This window comes from Pieris napi, chromosome 13 (genome assembly GCF_905475465.1).
Source record: "Pieris napi chromosome 13, ilPieNapi1.2, whole genome shotgun sequence".
In the NCBI taxonomy this organism is placed as follows: domain Eukaryota; kingdom Metazoa; phylum Arthropoda; class Insecta; order Lepidoptera; family Pieridae; genus Pieris; species Pieris napi.
The window spans coordinates 10,786,337-10,804,344 of NC_062246.1; the positions used below are offsets into that span (position 1 = coordinate 10,786,337).

At 34.5% G+C, this 18,008-nt stretch overlaps 1 protein-coding gene and 1 pseudogene across 4 annotated transcripts in view; one reads left to right on the forward strand and one right to left on the reverse strand.

Annotated features, from left to right (window-relative positions):
• The window catches only part of LOC125055400 (synaptotagmin-7), a 299,046-nt gene that overhangs the window by 133,592 nt on the left and 147,446 nt on the right, over nt 1-18,008 (forward strand). Inside the window, exons 2-3 of one of the 4 annotated variants that reach the window (XM_047657854.1) lie at nt 9,675-9,798; nt 9,870-9,990. The exons of the other annotated variants lie outside the window; for them this stretch is intronic. Coding sequence (XP_047513810.1) covers nt 9,798; nt 9,870-9,990 — 122 coding nt within the window. The 5' untranslated portion in view covers nt 9,675-9,797. The remainder of the gene's footprint in view (nt 1-9,674; nt 9,799-9,869; nt 9,991-18,008) is intronic. 4 annotated transcript variants of the gene reach the window in all.
• Nucleotides 10,440-10,558, reverse strand: LOC125055657 (annotated as a pseudogene).

Below are 18,008 nucleotides of genomic sequence, written 5' to 3' on the forward strand. Positions count from 1 at the left end.
ATCTATAGACAAATTTACGAACTAAATGCAATATACCTCATGGTCAAAGGTTTATTATTTAAAAATATATCATAGAGGCTCATCTCCCATATTTAGTCATGGTTAAATGTGTATCATAAATAAATGTTAGTAGATTTTTCCAATCGTCGGATTATTTTATGATGGTAACTTGTTAAACGTTCCATTCGCATGATAACCCTAACAACTAAATTTGTTGTAAAGCAAAAAACAAAAGCTGTGATACTTTTTGGAGTCACCGTGACCACGCACGCTGTAAAGCACGTTTTTTTAATTATGTGAAATAATTATAAGTTTATGATAACACATAGCTTCAATCCGGTCAAAAAGTGTTTTCTTTAAATACGATGAATTGTGAATTCTGCTTTTAAAATACCGTTACTATATTTATTTTCACTTCGTTGCATTACAATGTAAAAATTAAATGTAAAGGAGGGTAACTGGCCTTATCGCTTTCGAGCGATCTCTTCCATGCAACCACTGTGAGAAAAGAAAAAAAAATGTATTAAATTAGATTAGGGTAGGCAAGAAGTGCAAAAATACATATTACATATGACAGCTTACAAAAAGAAACTAAACAGGAACAAAACGTAGAGTACATGAAAAATAAAAAGTAAAAAGTGCACATGAATTATAATAATTTAATTTAAGATCAGTCTCACGTCAGTTAGTTTCAGTTGTCAGTACTATATATTGGATTTTGTAACAATAATAAATGTTGTTGATTTGACATCCTCTCGAACGGACGGAAAATGTAAATAGAACACGGAACTTTTAGAACAGTAACGTATACGTCAGAATATATGACATTGACTCGGTGAATCAAAGGTGCATAACGAGCTGAGTGGTACAATATTGCAACTCTACACAAAGGACTTACTTCGCTGTGAAAACTGAGCTTTCGACCCAGTTCAAATTCATTCCGAGTCGATTTTCTTGTTGAGTTTTCTCAATAATTTTGTCATTAGATATTTAGATTATGAGGTCACGTCCGAGTTAAGATCCGTGTTTGTGGTGAAGTGGTATTCTATACTTATAAGTATTGCTCTCTTAAGAATAAAAACATAAATTCCAGAAACCGGCAACATGATTTTATGGTAGACCCGGAAAAAGTCGTTTTGCCATGTATATTATTTCTAGGAAACATTTTTTTAGTTCAATAAAAATAACAATCTACTATAACAAAAAATAGGGGTTGATCGTAGAGGGGCGATAATTAAGGGTTGTATGTATTTTTGTATGTTGTATCATAAGAAAATAAAAACAAAAAAAGTTTTGTCTTAAAAAGAAGAATTTCTTTTTCTGGTTGGACCCTTATGACTTAGTGGTTTGAAAGATAGATAGTAGCCGATTCTCACACTCACTGAATATGCATAAACTTCATAAGAATCGGTCGAGCGTTTTTCGGAGTAGTATGGGAACAAACATTATGACACGAGAATTTTATATATATATAGAGATGTTCTCTTGTTTTACGGTTTAGCTTGGGTCTTTCAAAAACAGAGGAAAAAAAATGTGTTCGGCCTATGTATATGTATGTATATGTTATAATTGGTTAACAGCCGCCAATTAACGTTCAATTGTATTTTGATTAATCTACTTTATTGAATAGCTCAGCTTATTTAGCAGCAGTTTTGGCCTAGTGGCTTCAGCGAGCGACTCTCATCCTTGAAATCGTAGGTTCGATTTCCGGCTGTGCACCAATGGACTTTCTGTCTATGTGCGCATTAAACATTGAAGGAAGACATCGTAAGGCAACCGGCTTGATTTAGACCCAAAAAGTCGACGGCGGTTGTCAGGCACAGGAGGCTGATCACGTAGTAGCCTATTTGATTGATAAATCATGAAACAGATACAAAAATCTGAGGCCCAGACCTGAAAAGGTTGTGGCGCCACTGATTTATTTATTAAGCAAGCTTTATGATCTCACCACTAGAATTGAGGATAGCCTACGTTCTCATATGCAAGAGAAAATGGCATAAATATTTAAAGAAAAAACTTTTTGACCGGATTGAAGTTGTGTATTATTATAAATTATATATAATAATATCCAAATTAAAATCTCAAGAAAAACAATCCGCGAAAATAGAGGACACCGTGAGCCATTTTTGCCAAAACCCTCCATCTTTTAGTCGATACCAACTCCGGGGAAATAAATTCAGATAATGCAACTTTCTCTACAGCCCTGCGATTCTGTAACTCACTTCACGAACTCACACAGCGGTTTTCGCATCGGCGGTCGCTCTCAAATCAGTCGTGAAGCAGTCATTTTATGATTTGGCATTCTAAAAAGGTGGGAGCTTGTACTTTATTGTTTATCAGAATGCCAAATCATAAAATGACTGCTTCACGACTGATTTGAGAGAGACCGCCGATGCGAAAACCGCTGTGTGAGTTCGTGAAGTGAGTTACAGAATCGCAGGGCAGCTGTGATACTTTTTGACATCCAACACCTTTGTCTTCAGTCACCGTGACCACGCACGCTGTAAAGCACGCGAAACGTCGGATAAATTTAAAATTATGTTAAATAGTTGTAAATTTATAATAATACATAACTTCAATCCGGTCAAAAAGTTTTTTCTTTAAATGTGTAAAGGTTATGTCAATCAAAGACAATACTATGGCATAAATAGTTTATTTATTCTTAGATAATTTCGTCGTTGTTGACTATATTAGGTGCATAGTGCCGCTTACTTCTGAGACACATTACCCCTAGACAGTACTAAATGGTATCTGGGTCGTTCTTCTTTTAAACCTACAATTTGATAAAGCTTTAGCTCAATTTTTAAAATAAAAATATAAAGCTTTCTTGTCAGTTTATATATATATTCTGATAGCAGATTTTCTATTCTATTGGAAAAAGTGGTTTGCCGTGATGTTTACAGATTTTTGTACGATTTTCTAGGCCTGAAAGAAAAATTCGTCAAAAAAAATTGTTATTTCGGCACGAAATCTTTTATTTTATTCTATCGAATACTCTTTGTCAAATAACTTGTACTTTTGTAATACATTAATTAACTAAATGAGCTTTTAGAAAACATATTAATATAATACATTTGTATGTATAAAATATGTTTTATTCGTGACCTAATACCACTCCGTCACATTTTCTGCTAATATAAATGTATTTTTTGCTATAAATCAATTTTTACTATCATTTAAAAATAAATACCAATATCACAGATAGCAATATAATCAAATAATATAAATATAAATTTTAAATGTTGCACTAGTCATAACAAAATATATAAAAGAGAAAAATAATTTTCCTATCAGGAGACAACATCGTGACGGAGTTTGATATTCTAGGGGATACCAGGCTGCGTTTTGGTATAAAACAGGTTTATTTTTCTAAAATAATTTATTTTGTTATACATCTTTTCAGTCTTCATCATTGTCATATAAAATAACATGAGATCGAACTTAGATAATTATTGAAATCACATTTGAGAACCTTTAGAATAAGAGATTCATATTTTAGTAAATTAAATGACTACTCATTCGTTTTAAGTAATTAAAGTCTAGTATAGCTTGACCTCAAAGTAACGTTTCCAAAAACATAAAATAAAATAATCATTAAGCCATTGATAGAAAGTCTTATTTTTCGAATATTGATAGTGGCTCTTCGAACTAGAAATATTGTCTCTTCCCTTTTTATTAACATTCGGAGCCTGGAGTGTTTGGTAAGAAGTACCGCAGACAGCAGTTTGATCAGTTGGATCTTTCGTTTTAAGCGTGGCGAAAGGCTGATCTTCATTGGTTGATTCATCTGGGCTGGATTATGTATACATAATATCGTAAAACTTTTTCGGGGCATTTTAATTGTGTTCATAATATCAGTGAGCATGAAATCTTCCACATCATGAATTATATCGTCTTCTTTTTCGTTAGATAAGAACACGCCCACAGTATATATATAGGCAGAGGCTGATAAATTTAGAATAAGACAACAACGTCGTAAGAACAGAATTGTTCACAGCAACAACTAAATACCCTATGGTTTAAGACGAGTTTCCGTGAACATTTGGTGGACTTGCTTTGTTCCTTTCAGGGGTACAATATTATTTGGAATCGTTGTTGCTACCTTTTCTAAGTCTTAGTCTGTCAAAATGAACCGTTTAAATTTGTTGGCATCTTGAAAGTGGATAAGAATTGGAACATCTGCAATATAGTTTCCTCTACCTACTATGGCATCACCTTAGCGTTTCATTGTCCCTCCAACCATCAGAAGCTCCTTTTCCATGCCCTGATTCAAAGAAGTTCCAGGATATTTGGCGAAACCCATATTCTTCGAAAAAATTATTTGCCATTAGGTAAAAGTGTGACAGAGTTGACATGTGACGTAGGGGTAAAAACTTGTTGCTAAGTCGATAACATTTAAAAGCTGACATAGAATTTATAATTTACTCATTGACAACAAAATATTTCTTATAACGTAAGAGTAGACAACAAAAAGTAACAATAATAATTATATTTTGAATCCATTACTTACGTGACGAAGCGGTAGCCGAATAAAAACACACACCTTCTGTCACAGCTTTCGAGCGATTGACGCGCTGACTTTTGATCTCATAGGGGAAAATGTACCAAGGGGGGAAGGAGGTCTAAACCTTCAATCACAGGCCACAAAGACGTGCGGCACAAACGCGTATTTCGAAGGACAACCCACGTGACAGAATTTACAAAATAAAACACCAGGCAGTAGGAGACAAGTATTTGATATTTTTTAAATATTTTATTAAAAGTGATAAAAAATAATGGTTGCTATTACATGATAGGCAATATATTTAGGAGCTATAAGATATTTTTATGTTTTGTGTCATCATATAATTTTTTCGTAAAATTATGGATTAAACGCAAGCTGAGGTAGCCGGAGACATAGGGAATTTGTATGAGATACACTTCTGTCACGTGGATTTACGACTTTGTCACGTACTTTTACAATTAAATTATTCAATATATTTGTTATTTGATCGTGCATAGCCATTATGCATATAGTACAGTGCATGTTGAAATACAATTAAGAAAAAAATAATAGTAATTTCCTTGTTTATTTTCTCACTGAATGGTGGAGACAACTAATTGTAGGTTAAAAAGAAGAATGACCCATCTATCAAATGAAAACATGGCGAACTCGCGTGTTAAGCCGAGTTGTCATGTAATAGCCTGAATTTTATGAAGTCTTGGCAGCTACACTCCCGCTTAGTGCCAAGATACGTTCGTGAAATAAACTGTACTGAATATTCGTTTAATTAAAAATACTTACGATGTTTGTCAGCGATGTAATTAGGATTTTTGGTATGCATTTGCCGTGTTAGGGATTGAAAAATTGGGCTTGTGTATGAGGAAGGTATCGAATTAATTGTTTAACTCCATGCGTCGGTCTAGGTTCTATTATACATATATTGTAATATATATAATAATAGTAGTATTATTTTTGTCGGTTATTTTTTAAAGTTTATAATTAAAAAAAGTTTTACTATGTTGGAGAATATGTGTTACCAAACTTTTCTAAAACCAAAAGTTATATCGATATTATTTAATTTCAGATATATTCCAACTAAGGCAACAGTAGGTATAAACCGTCAACATTTGTTTATAAGTTGACATGTATAAATAATTTAATTAAAACTTCAATGATAATTATTAAGAGGTGATTAATTAATTAACACATCTCCTGGATAGGAGTCATTGATATACAAAAATCCCAAGATGTACAGTCTCGAATAAAAGTAACGCTCGAAAGTGTCCCGAAACACTATTTAGGTCCCTTTCTATAACAATATGTCTATAACAGTATATGTTACAAGCATATATTATTGCAAAATCAACCTTACGCGAATTGCTTAAAGTTGTTATTACAACGCAGTGTATACGTACTTAAAGCAATAAAATTTTACGACCGACCGTGGTCGGTAGGACAAGGTATTGAGTGGAGTCGAACATGACTTTTTTATTTACAACTATTTAACATAATTTTAAATTTATCCGACTTATCGGGTGCTTTACAGCGTGCGTGGTCACGGTGACTGAAGACAAAAGGTGTTGGATGTTAAATAGTTGTAAATTTATAATAATACATAACTTTAATGCGGTTAAAAAGTTTATTCTTTAAATTAAAAAATAATTTGTTAGTAAATATATTTGTCAAAAACTACACACAAAAAAGTTCAAAAGTACATAAATTTATTTATAAAAAAAACAAATAAATAACATCGACTCCACTTATTAGACGCGAGACTATTTGAAATGAGCGCACAATTTAGAATGTTGCGCTCATTTTTGAGGACGGTTTTTAGACTTTGAGTGTGCATCTTGGGTTTTTTGTATATCAATGATAGGAGTCCGATAAGATACACTTAACTTGAGGATTGTGGCCAAGCCTTCGTCCAGCTCTGTATAAAAAAATCTTTTGTTAATAATGTAAATAGTAAAATTATTTTCCCATTAATTAAGCGAGAACTGTTGTGTCTTTGTAACAGTTTTTCATAAGGCCCTGAACGTTTAATTAAAAATACGTTAAATTGTTCAGTTTCAATTACAAGTTTCACGCACAGTTCACTAGTTATTAAACGAGTAAGCTGATCCGGGTTGTACATTATTTTTCTGATTACACAACACTTTTGTTTTAAGCTTATAACGCGTACTTTTTAATATGCGGATTCTGTTAGCAATTTTTAATGAGAGTAAAAATGCATTGGCAAAGTTGCGATCGAAAGAGCAGTGTTGGCCTAGACTCTCATCCCTGAGGTCGTAGGTTTGTGCCCTAATAGACTTTCTTTCTATGTGCACATTTAACATTCACTCGAACGGCGAAGGAAAACATCGTGAGGAAACCAGCTGGCCTTTGACCCACAAAGTTGACGGCGTGTGTCAAACACAGGAGAATTGACAAATGATCATGAAACAAATACAGAAATCTGAGGCGCAGACCTAAAAAGGTTCGATACTTAATAACTTATTGTATATGAGAATAAAGTGCTATATCCATTAATTAGTGTTATAATAATCTAGTGACAACCTTATATGGACAGATTGCATCCATTTACACAATTTTATGTGACATATGTATTAGTTTTTGCGACACGCCAAATTCCTCACAATGTTTGTATTCAACGTAAGTGCTAATTGCGTATATAGAAAATTTCATCAGGGCAAATCCGTCATTCAAACGCAGAGCCTCAAGGTTGTATTTTCAATTGAAATCTACTACACCTCACTCTTGATAGTATTTGTTGATTTCCGATACTGAAGGCTTTTTCGCATGCTCCGCATCACTGAAAGTACGCGGTAAACTCACTGGAGAATAAGGTGAAACTAAATTAACATATACATACTATCTTCTATCTTCCTTTGCATTCTACCGCGTCCCAACTACCAAGCTTATGAAAAAAAAGTTAAAGTTCTAGCAAGAGTCTAAGAGATCGTGAATTGAATACTAAAATGTGACAGTGAACAAAAAAATATGTAATTTTTTTATAGAACGGGGGGCAAACGGGCAGGAGGCTCACCTGATGTTAAGTGATACCGCCGCCCATAGACACTCCCAATACCAGAGGGCTCGCGAGTGCGTTGCCGGCCTTTTAAGAATTGGTACGCTCTTTTCTTGAAGGACCCTAAGTCGAATTGGTTCGGAAATACTTATTAAGGCTAATTATATCTCTGTATAAAATTTTTAATTACAACATCTATATGATACCTTCATTTGAATGGCTATAGTAACAATGTAACCACACCCCCAATCTCTGCCTACGAATCACTACGATGACGTCATAGCCTGAAACGCGCTAACAAAGCTATTCCGACCGCTTAGGATGGATACAACTTCTCGAACTTAGCCACTAGGGCAGTATATCAGTAGTTATACTGGGCGAGAATCCACCCTTTAGGTTAAATTAATTGTTCTCCAATGTTCCTCCACAGTTGTATAAAGTATATTAAAATATTTACTTATTAATGAGTATAAACTCAAAATAACTTTATTCATATATATAAACATGTACACTTATGAACGTCAACAGAAAAGATGTTAAATTGATTCTAAATTTACATTTACTTCCGCAAGTCAAGGGCGTAGAGCGGGCAAGAAGAACTGGTAAGAAACTCTCCGCCACTCTTTTTAATCGCTAAATTGTTTGAAAGACAGACATAAATATTTGAACTGGAGCAAATCAATCCCAAGGATTAGGGTCGTTTAAATATTCGTCGTATTTATAAAAGGCTTTACTGATTAATTTACGTTTAACGAGAGTTTTAAATATTATATTATGACATATCTGTGAAAATATTTAAAGCAATAAATTCATGAAAATTCCAAGAAATAATAAACTGATATTGCTAACTGCACGATACGAAAAGATACTTAAATTTACATATACATTTACTTTAAACGGAATAACATACTTTGAATATAATTCGTGTGGTAAACAAAAATAGATAAATATGCGTACAAACTATCAAAATCTGATATTATAGTAACAATGTAAACGAATACTTGACAAAATATCGTTAATTTTTTAATATACCATAAATCCAAGACATTAATCATAGTACAATATTGTGTTAAAGTACTAACAATCTCGTAGAACATTCCAGAGTGCGGCAGCTGGACTCTGAGCCGTCAGTTAATTTAATTATAAATTCATCTAATAACTTCTAATTGTAGAATAATTATTATAATTAAATACGAAAATAACGCTACGAAATTTTTGACTAATTTAGGGAAGCTAAATCTACAGTTTTACAGCTTCTGAGTGGACATATAACTTAATTAAATCATTTAAAGTTACAGTTAATAACGACTCGAAGTCGAAAGCCAATTTTGGATGGTTGGCTTTTGTAGACAAAATTCATGAAATATACGAAAAATATGCAAAATAATTCAAAACATTTGAATATTATACGAAAGAATATGCATAATTCTTTATTTCCATATTTCGTTTTCGTTATTTTTATCAATAAAAAGGGATGAGACATTTGTTTCCGTCCTATCATTCTGTAAATCAAATCCTTTCATTCTTAAAGTTTAAAACAAAGTAACAAGTGGTAAAGTAAGGTAATATAATGCAATATTATATATGTTAAATATATATGTGTCTATGACTGTACACCGCTAAAAGAAGATTATTATTCAAAGCTGAGACTTAGTTAGTGGCAACCAAATCCAAGTGTGTGAGATTCCAAGAACGCTTAGTAGTCAGACTTAGTTTTTCCTTATCACTAAATAATTAATTAAAAATGATTTGTCCTTATCACTCGTATCAAACACGGTTAAAATTTGTCAACTATTTTTGATGTACGAAAAATTTTTTCCAACCCACAAATATACAGTATTTGCAATATTCTTAACCTATACAAAAAAAAAAAAAATATTACCCATTTTTGCTTAGGCTATTACACTCTCTATACAACTAACGATATTTTTTTTATATAACAGGGTACAAACGGGCAGGAGCCTCACCTGATGTTAAGTGATACCGCCGCCCATGGACACTCTCAATGCCAGAGGGCTCGCGAGTGCGTTGCCGGCGTTTAAAGAATTGGTAAAAACATTGGTTACATAAAGTAGCCTTAGTAACAACATTATTTATTCAAAACTTTTTAAAGACACTCATAGGCAAACGAAACCTTAAGGAATGTTTAATGTTGATTAATAGATTAAAATATAAAGCATCGATTAAGTACTGTGATAAAGAAACAGAGAGAAATTTTATATTATTTTGTTGTTGTTGAAATATCTACGCGTGTTACTGTTGCCAAATTAATGTGTTGTTTGAAAAAGTAAGTTTAGAGTTTCGAGTTTTACGTTTTATTTTTTCGTTCGACCGTGTCTATAATTTATGGTTTTTTAGTGTCGTCACAAGAGTCAACGATGACGAAGAATTTTTTGACCGTCACAAATATTGTCAATGAAGGCATCAAGGGAAGCAAAATCACCAAACTGGGACTTTCCAAATATCTGTCACAATCACTGTAAGTGTTCTAGATTTAGTAATACTAGAATATAGATTAAGGCGTAGTCACGTTGTCATGCATGCGTGGCTGTGGTTTCCCAACGAACAGAAATCCTCGGAGCAGTGAGGTCAGTTTCCTGGGCACGCTTCACAGTGACCTGAGCTCCTGGAAGGAGGAAGGGTGACTTAATTTACCAGGACTTAACTCACTCTACAGTCCATACATACATAGGTTAAGGTGAAATTTCAAAGAAAATTTTACACGATCTAACCTATATATTATAATAAACATTTTTGATTTAATTATATTTTTTTGATTTTATTATTTTTGATTATAAAAACTTTAGAGGTGTCAAGGGACACCCGGATGGAACGAAATTCCTTTCGATTAATTTATAAGTTAATTGGTATCATAACAGTATGATAGATTTTCTCGACACCAATCTTACGACGAAAAAAAAAAAAAAAAGCCAACATCACGAGGTGTTCTCAGGCGGTCACCCATCCAAGTACTGACCTCGCCCGACGTTTCTTAACTTCGGCGATCGGACGAGAACCGGTGTATTACAATAGACAAAAAAAGTGTCGTGACAACTTTTCGTAAGAATTTTTTCCGTCTAGCCCCCTTTCACAACGCGCGATAAGGAACTTCGTTCCAATAAACATTGGATATTGTTTGTGATACTCACCTGTATATTTAAGATTTAATTATAATCACTTAGGGACTACAAAATTTATTATAATTATATAGAATAAAATACTGCCTTGCGATTCTGAAACACACTTTTCGAACTCTCACAGCGGTTTTCAACCGGTTTATTGTTGACAGCGGTTATAAACAATAAACTACAAGCTCCCAATCAGAATGCCAAATCGTAAAATGACTGCTTCACGACTGATTTGAGCGCGACCGCCGCTGCGAAAACCGCTGTGAGAGTTCGAAAAGTGAGTTACAGAATCGCAAGGCTGTTATTCTTGATCAATAGCCGGCTACCATGGCCTCGAAGGCTTTAAGCTTCCAGCATGACACGAATAACGAATAACGACTATATTATACATACAGTATTTATAAAAACTAGTCTATAATACTTATATAATCAAATCATGGCCTTTGTTTCACTGTAAGACTATTTTAATCATCACAATTTTGCAGAAAGATCTCTTTTTAAATTAATTGTCTCTTATATAAGTGAAAACGTAAACGGCTTGTAAGACAGGGGAGAGTGAAGGAAAATGTGCGACGCCACTAACACGGCCTTCAGAAATGAACTGAAGAAAAGAAGTCCAAACGTTTCCAAACACTGAATTTTTGGAAACGTTTTAATTTAATCTTAGGTTACCAACTTTCACACCAAAACCCGTAACCATAGTAACAATAAGTATATGTTTAGTCCGTGTTTTATATAAGCCAGGTACCAAAATTTCTAGGCGTTCAAAAAAAATATATCATTGTTATCGTTATTATACATTTTTGTTATTAATGGTTTAGAATCTCTTTGAATCAACCGTGGTAGGGACAGGAAAAAGACGCGCGTAACGGTCAAATGTGACGCGTAACCGAAACATGTGACACGTAACCGAAAAATGTGACGCGTAACGAAAAAATGTTACACTAAATTTTTTTGCAACCCCGATAAAGAAGTTTCACTTCAATTAAACTTTAATATAAGTTTAAAAGTGCCTTCATATACCTTTTACATAACATTCACCCCGGTACAAACGGTTTCTCCATGGTTAAGTGGCATTGTGCCAAAGCCAACAAGTTGCAAATTCACTTTTTAATACCTAATGGCTTGAAGACGTAGTTTTATAAATCTTTATACAAAGTGCATGTATATGTGTACTACTTCAAAAATCATTATCATTCGTAAGGTTTTGCAGGGCCGGATTTAGGTCTGGAGGCTTCGGGGCTACAAAGAAGTGCAGGCTGCAAATTATTTTCCAAATAAAATTAAGAATTTATTTCAGTCAAATTTTTCAATCAATAATTTATTGTGAAACCAACTAGTCGGAATTTAAAACAATTTTTTCCGAAGTCTCTATTGTGGGGGGGGGGGAGCTTTCCTCCCCTCCCCTAAATCCAACCCTGAGGTTTGCTGGTAATCGAACCCTGGAATTGGCGTATCAAACAATTGACACTGTATGTTCTGTATGTGTTCTTTGATAGTTATTTATCTAATAGGCAAGTATGTAATAGGTTTTTATATAGAACAGGGGTAAACGGGCAGAAGGCTCATCGGATGTTAAATTATACCGCCGCCCATGGACACTCTTAATACCAGAGGGCTCGCGAGTGCGTTGCCGACCTTTTAAGAATTGGTACGCTAACTACGTTGACGAAATACTGAAAACTTAGAAGTAAACGAGGTTCACGATTTTAATATTATCTTGAGACATTTTTCAGTTTTCTAATCCACGTAAAAGTTCTTTAAAAGGTAGAACAATGCATCTAAAAACACACAAAAACATTTTCCATATGACACAAGGCACCTCACACAGACAAAGCCTTTGCGCGTTGCCTTTGTTCAGAAGAAGTAATTGCAGTCTGTTGTTTTATTAGAAAATGGAAATTTTAAATAACAGATATCGTGGGACATTTTAAAGTTTTTTTTTTATGTAATAGGAGGCAAACGGGCAGGAGGCTCACCTGATGTTAAGTGATACCGCCGCCCATGGACACTCACAATGCCAGAAGGCTCGCAAGTGCGTTGCCGGCCTTTCAAGAATTGGTACGCTCTTTTCTTGAAAGACCCTAAGTCGAATTGGTTCGGAAATACTTCTGTGGGCAGCTGGTTCCACATAGTGGTGGTGCGCGGCAAAAACTGCCTTAGAAAACGCTCAGTTGTGAAACGACGGACGTCGAGGTGATACGGATGGTATTTTGTATTTTGTAAGTATTTGATTTAGCAAATTCAACGTCTGGAACCTGAACCAACCTGAAGAATCTAGCAACTAACAAAGAAAACAAAACACAGCATATCGGAAAACAAAGAAAATACAAAAATTCTGGCAAGGCTGCTCCCACTGGGGAAACCGACCACCACCCTCCATTACATGTAGAAAAACGAAGAACAGGATAATAATACAAAATAAAAAGGCGCTCCACATCACAGAAGAAGAACGTAGAAGAAGGAAAGAAATGGAAAAATATAGAGAAGGCTTTTACCATAAAAGGGGCCACACAATACTAGACCACTAAAAAACCTAACTTTAATTTATACAACTTATAATAACACAACTAATATATTAAATCTTAACTAACCAATTTTTGTGGGGATTCATTAACAAAGCTGTAATAATAATGAAGATTAGTTTCATTTATATTTTACTATTAAATAGGATTAAAAAAGGTTGCCTGGAAGATCACTTGAAAAGTAATGCGGCCCGTTGGCCTCTTACTTAATAATGTGTTAGCACTGGTTTTGTAATGCCTCGAAGTGTCAATAAATGAAACTCGCCAACGCATTAGCGATTGAATTGTGTTATAGATGTGGTTCACAAGAGCACGATTTATTGAATTGTATTTAAAAGCTGGTAACTCAATGTCTATGAGCAGCAACTTTAAAATATATACTGAATTAGATTAAATTATTTTCCATTTGAAATGAGCAGTGTTGGCCTAATGGCTTCTGCGTGCGACTCTCATCAATGAGGTCGTAACTTCGATCCCCGGCTGTGCACTAACTTTCTGTCGATATTAAAATGTTCCCAAGCTTACCTTGAGAATATTTCATACACGCGTGTGTTATCAGTGAATGCAGTTTTGCTACCTCCACATGTTTTAAAACTTTTCTGCATAAACATATCTTAACTATGCTCATTTTTAAATCTAATAGGCAAGTAGGTGATCAGCCTCCAGTGCCGGACACACGCCGTCGACTTTTTGGGTCTAAGACATGTCGTTTTCTCACGACGTTTTCCTTCACCGTTCGAGCAAAGGTTAAATGCGCTCATAGAAAGAAAGTCCATTGGTGCACAGCTGGGGATCGAATCTACGACCTCAGGTATGAGAGTCGCACGCTGAAGCCACTAGGCTAAAACTGCTTCTAAATATGCTAAGCTAATAAAGAAAATTAACGAAAACAATTGAACGTTAATTGGCGGCAGTTGACCAATTACAACAAAAGTAAAAAAAAAATGTGCTAAAGTAAAAAAAATGCTCATTTCAATAAATATACACCTCATATTTACGCGTACCTTGGTCCATTTTCACCCCAGCCACAGAGCCTCAAATATGAATTGTCAAATTCACAACGAGTAATCAATTTCAATTAAACATAAATTAGTGAGACAATTTTGCCTAATATTTGCGGTTCGCCCCACTTATTAATCATTTCGAAAATTTACCAATAAATCGTATTTTCAAGTTATTTCATTTCATTGCACTGCTCGTGGTTAGACACACGGCTTTCGACCTAAAGTTCATGCGTTCAAATCCCGTATGAATGGATTTTATTATATTTGGTAGCAATTATGTTCGTTATTTCGACTACGTATATTGCGTTTTGTTCCCACGAGAATGTAAGTGCGTGCTCCTATTTCACCATGCCTCCTGCTCATAGAGGACAAATATTTGTTTTTAATTTATTTTATTATTAATAATTACTTAAGATGACACGTGGAACATGGTGTAATGGTTGCAGCTCCTGACCATTGTGGAAACAATGTGTGTCCCAACATTGTGTAAAACAAAAAACTTTGCGATTAAAAAGAGTGGCGGAGAGTTTATTGCCAGTTCTTCTCTTCCATTCTATGCCCTTGATTTGAGAACTGGTATTAAATGTAAAATTAGAATCATTTCATATATATTTATTTTTATAAGTGTACATTTTGTAACCTATATGAAATTTTTTTTTTAAATTTTGAATTACTTATAGGGTGAATGAGGAAACATGCCTTTAATGTGCTTAGTGCATTTAATACTAGATGAATAGATAACCGGCCGTATATATCATTGTTGTATTAATATCGCCATTACAAAATGGATAGAATATGGTAAAAGGATGGGGTTTTTTTTTAATAAGTCATATACTCGTACACAAAAGTTACTACGCTTATCACTTAGATATCGCGGGTAAAACACATAATTTCCAAACCAATTTTCAGACCAAAACTTTTGGAGGATATTGATTACAAACACTGACAATTTTATATTGAAAACTAGCTGACCCGGCAAACGTTGTTTTGCCATGTATTTCTAGGAAAAAATTTTTTAGTTCAATAAAAATAACTATCTACTATAATAAAAAATGGGTTTTATGTATTTTTATTATATATTAAAAATTATTTATTTTTCATATTTAGGGGAATACCCTTAAAATTCAGGGGGGTAAAAACTAGATGTTGTCCGATTCGCAGACCTAACCACATATGCACACAATTTTACGAAAATCTGTCGAGCCATTACGGAGGAGTTCAATTACAAACACCGTGACACGAGAATTTTTTATATTAAATGATCACTCAAAACTCTAAAGTCAACTCTCAGTTATTTTTCGCGTCCACTTATTAACAGTCATTATTAAAATGAAATCTATTTAAAACTCCCTTACAATTTAAACAAATTTAGAGTACTCGGCACAAAAAAGCTCTCCATTCAAGTAGCCGTAATTTAATTAAGTCAAGTTTCTTTGATTTACCCTCAACCACTTTGCGTTGAAATAACTTAATGCTTATTCATTATTGATAACGAGAGGTCGAGTGTCTGGGGTAATCTTCGGTAATTTCATCGATGTTCTTTGATTTGCAGGACTTTTGTGTTTCATAAATGGCACGCTTTTTTATAAAGCAAAAACGGTTAAGTGATTTCAATATTTTTTTCAATGAGAGTTTTAGGTGCCCCGTATTTCCTAACCGCGTTTTTCACATAGGTATCTGGGTTTTAAATGTGCCGCTTCCGCAGAGCCGGTCGATATTTATGTGCTGATATTTTAGATGTGCATGTGAAATATTTTTTATGTCACCATATAATCGTAATATAAACCATACGAAGTAGGGCACGGAAAAGTCATTATTATAAGTGAAAAAATTTACTGTAAAAACTATGTACGAAGATTTAATTACAACAAAAAACATTATATTTTTATCAACACCAACGAAGCACGATTCGAATCGTCGACAACCAGTCACTTTTCGAGCGGCTTGATCCCTTGCGTAAAGATGTGGGATCTTCTACCGCATTCATCACGTAGAGTGTTCAGAAGAGTTGTTTGGATTAATACCTGCAGCTGATTTTCATCATCGACATCGACGTCAAGGCAGAATACGAAAATCGGCCCGTATCACCTCGATATACGTTGTTTTGCTACGTACCACCACTACGTGTAACCAGTTTCCCCCTGAAGTACTTCCGAACCAATTCGACTTAGGGTCCTTCAAGAAGAGAGCGTACCAATTCTTAAAAGGCTGGCAATTTGCGAGCTTTCAGGCAATGTGAGTGTCTAGAGCCTCCTGCCCGTTTGGCAACTGTGATATAAAAAAATATATTATTAGGATTGAAGCAGAGGAGTTGTTCAGATTAATACCTGCAGCTGAATTTCATCATCGGACGTCGAGGCAGAATACGAAATTCCACTCGTATCACCTCGACGTCCGCCGTTCCACAACAAAGCGTTCTTCAAGGCAGTTTTTGCCGCGCACCACCACTTTGTGGAACCAGCTGCCCACTGAAGTATTTCCGAACCAATTCGACTTAGGGTCCTTTAAGAAAAGAGCGTACCAATTCTTAAAAGGCCGGCAACGCACTCGCGAGCCCTCTGGCATTGAGAGTGTCCATTAGCGGCGGTATCACTTACCATTAGGTGAGTCTCCTACCCGTTTGCTACCTGTTCTATAAAAAAAAAGATGGTGTAGCTAGAGGTATGTGGTTTGAATCTTAGCGTCTTAAAATATTAATGGAATAGACGCAAGCTTTCTACTTATAGATTTGTGATTACTGCCGTTTTAGTACAAGTAAACACTTTGCGTAGTTTAATATATAAATAGTTAAATACACTAGCTGCCTCCGCGAACTTTGTTTCTCCTTAATGTGATTTTACCTAGCCTACCTTTTTAGTACATACCAACATGGAACATTTTGCTATGCTACCCCAGAGAATGTTCAGTTTTCCGGAATGAAAGCTTTTTAGGTTTCTCTGTGAAATTTTCTCTATATAAACCTCGGTGTTCAAGTCATAAGTTTTAATTAACAAATAAAAAAAGGGGTTGATGTTAGAGGGGTGAAAATTAAGGGTTGTATGTATTTTTAATGCTACAAAAAAAATATAAAATATATTTTTTTGGGGTGAACACCCCATATCACTTAGAGGTTTGAAAGATAGATAGGAGCCGATTCTCAGACTTACTGAATATGTATAAAACATTTCATAAGAATCGGTCGAGCCGTTTCGGATGAGTATGGGAACGAACATTTTGACTCGAGAATTTTATATATACACACATATCATATCATTCCCTTAAGCTCCATTAAGTACATCTGACCTTATCAAATCCCTTCCGTCACTGAATGACCACGACGCTCATAAATTTTCATTGTATGTCATAAATATAAATGGTTGGTTTATGGTTTACGTCTGTACGGAGCGATTACGAACGCTTTAAGCTGTTGACAGAATCTTATGCTATACTCGCTTGAGACAGCGGCTTTTCCGATATTAGGGTGCGTACAGACTATGTAACATATTATATAACTTCTGTTTTATAACACGTCCACATTATGTCACCTTGTTATTCAACATTATAACATAAAACAATGCTGTACACATTAGAATAACAATGCAATATAACAATGTTACATAACCATTTAATATAACAAAAGAAAAACAAATACAGTGTTTTTTTCGAAAGACCCAGTAGCGATGCTCTACGATTCCATCTGGATTTACAAGTACCTTTACTGTAGTGCATATTGATACATTCATTGGTACACCGCCGGGGATTGAACTCACAACTTCTTCACTATGCTAACACAGCTGCTGAATCAAAACAGAATTTTTTGTAGTAGTTAGTTTGGTGTTGTGCTTAGGTCTTGGGTATTCA